This window comes from Lactuca serriola, chromosome 1, assembly GCF_051521515.1.
Source record: "Lactuca serriola cultivar US96UC23 chromosome 1, Lser_US96UC23_V15, whole genome shotgun sequence".
In the NCBI taxonomy this organism is placed as follows: Eukaryota; Viridiplantae; Streptophyta; class Magnoliopsida; order Asterales; family Asteraceae; genus Lactuca; species Lactuca serriola.
Window position 1 is genome coordinate 27,563,856 of NC_136408.1, and position 1,748 is coordinate 27,565,603.

At 34.4% G+C, this 1,748-nt stretch overlaps 1 protein-coding gene across 1 annotated transcript; it reads right to left on the reverse strand.

Annotated features, from left to right (window-relative positions):
• Positions 1 to 442: 442 nt before the first annotated feature.
• Positions 443 to 1,299, reverse strand: LOC145079114 (ethylene-responsive transcription factor ERF010-like). Its single transcript, XM_079023093.1, has one exon. The coding sequence runs from the start codon at positions 1,125 to 1,127 to the stop codon at positions 675 to 677; it is 453 nt and encodes a 150-aa protein (XP_078879219.1). The 5' UTR covers positions 1,128 to 1,299; the 3' UTR covers positions 443 to 674.
• Positions 1,300 to 1,748: the final 449 nt, after the last annotated feature.

Sequence of the window (1,748 nt, forward strand, 5' to 3'; positions counted from 1 at the left end):
GAAACAAAATGTGAACAAACCAAACTCCATAATGTCTCAATGGTTTAATTAAAACTTTTATTTTTTGAAAAAAAAAAGTTTCAATTATTCAATATTTTGTTCAATATAACAAAACAGTGCTTATTTTTTTCAATAAAGTATGACATCATAAAATTAGATAATCAACGTTTTTCTGTTAAAATAATAAAACTAACCTAAGTTTTTATCATAGATTTCACTAAAATATATTTTTGAATATCAATTAAAAAAATTAATAATAATACACTAGAAAATAAATTATTGAAGAAGGTCTAAGATAGACATTTCATAGTCTTGTGGTTTTAGTCTATAAGACAATTCACAATGTCATCTTCATCTATCACATCTCGAAATTAATAAAAAACTAAATAATATTTGTCCAATGATTCTTACTAAAAAAGGAAAACTGAAATAAGAAAAACAATAAATAATAAACCTCTTTCGGGTTTTTTTTTTTTGCATAATTTAGGAAAAATAAAAACAATATTTTCAGATAATAAAACATATAATCCCTTCGGATTCTCCATCTATCCACCTACATAATCTACACCCAACCCACCAAATAATATTTAAAAAAAGAAAAAAGACGATATATCCCTCCGAAATTAACGCCGTCAACCCCATGTGAACAAATGACATTTGTCGTTATCTCACCGTTAATTCTCGTCGGAAGATTCTGGACTCGGGTACTCATTCAAATCCGTGTTTAAACAGACGCGACCCGAAAGTCCTCCGGTTGACGGCGAGTGGTGGTGGGTACCTCCGTGCTGATTCTGGAGAGCGTCCACCTTAGCTCCGACCTCAGTCGCCTTCTTTCTAATCGAAGCGGAGGAGAGGTCATGTAGGTCACCGTCGTCTCCGATTGAATCAGGGAAATTAAGACGTGCCGATGGGCCACGGAGGTAAAAAACGGCGGTGTCGTAGGCACGGGCGGCAGCGACGGGGGAGGAGTAAGAACCAAGCCAGATACGAGAACGTTTATTGGGTTCTCGAATCTCGGCAACCCACTTCCCCCACTTCCTCATCCTGATTCCTCTGTAGGGTTTGTTGGTTTCAATCGAGTGAATCTCCTTTCTCTTAGATGATGAACAGCCGCCTTCTACCTCCATGTGTGGCGGTGGCGGAGCGATTGGTGAAAGTGAATTTGGGGAAGAATGATTGTGTATTTATAGAAGAAGATGACGGATTTAACAAAAGAAGACAAGTAAAGTGTGCGTTGGCTGCTAACGGAGGTGTATGTTGTCGAGTCGGCACGCCCGCTACGTTGGTTTTTATTCGGCTTTCAAGATAAGCCCAAACCTGGCCGACACATACCATCAAACCATTACCTATATCCTATCACCACATTATTATTATTATTATTATTATTTCTTATAAAGAATTGTAGCAATCACACGATTTATTTTTAAATAAAGTATGTATTTATTTTTATATAATTAATTGGTTTAAATGACATCTTTATGTATTTAGTTATTATTTCATATGTATAGTTGGAGGAAAGGTGGACTATATGGCGATATATTAATGGTCATATCATTTAGATACTTAGATTTCACTCAACTTTATAGGATAACTATGGTTTAGCTTTGTAACATATACTATAAAATACTTCTTTCGGCCCATAATAATTGTCCACTTTTGACTTTTGAAATCTTTATTCATCAACTTTGATCTTAAATATTGTTATTTGTGTTATGTATTAATCATTGAAACTTATAGCAATGAAAAAA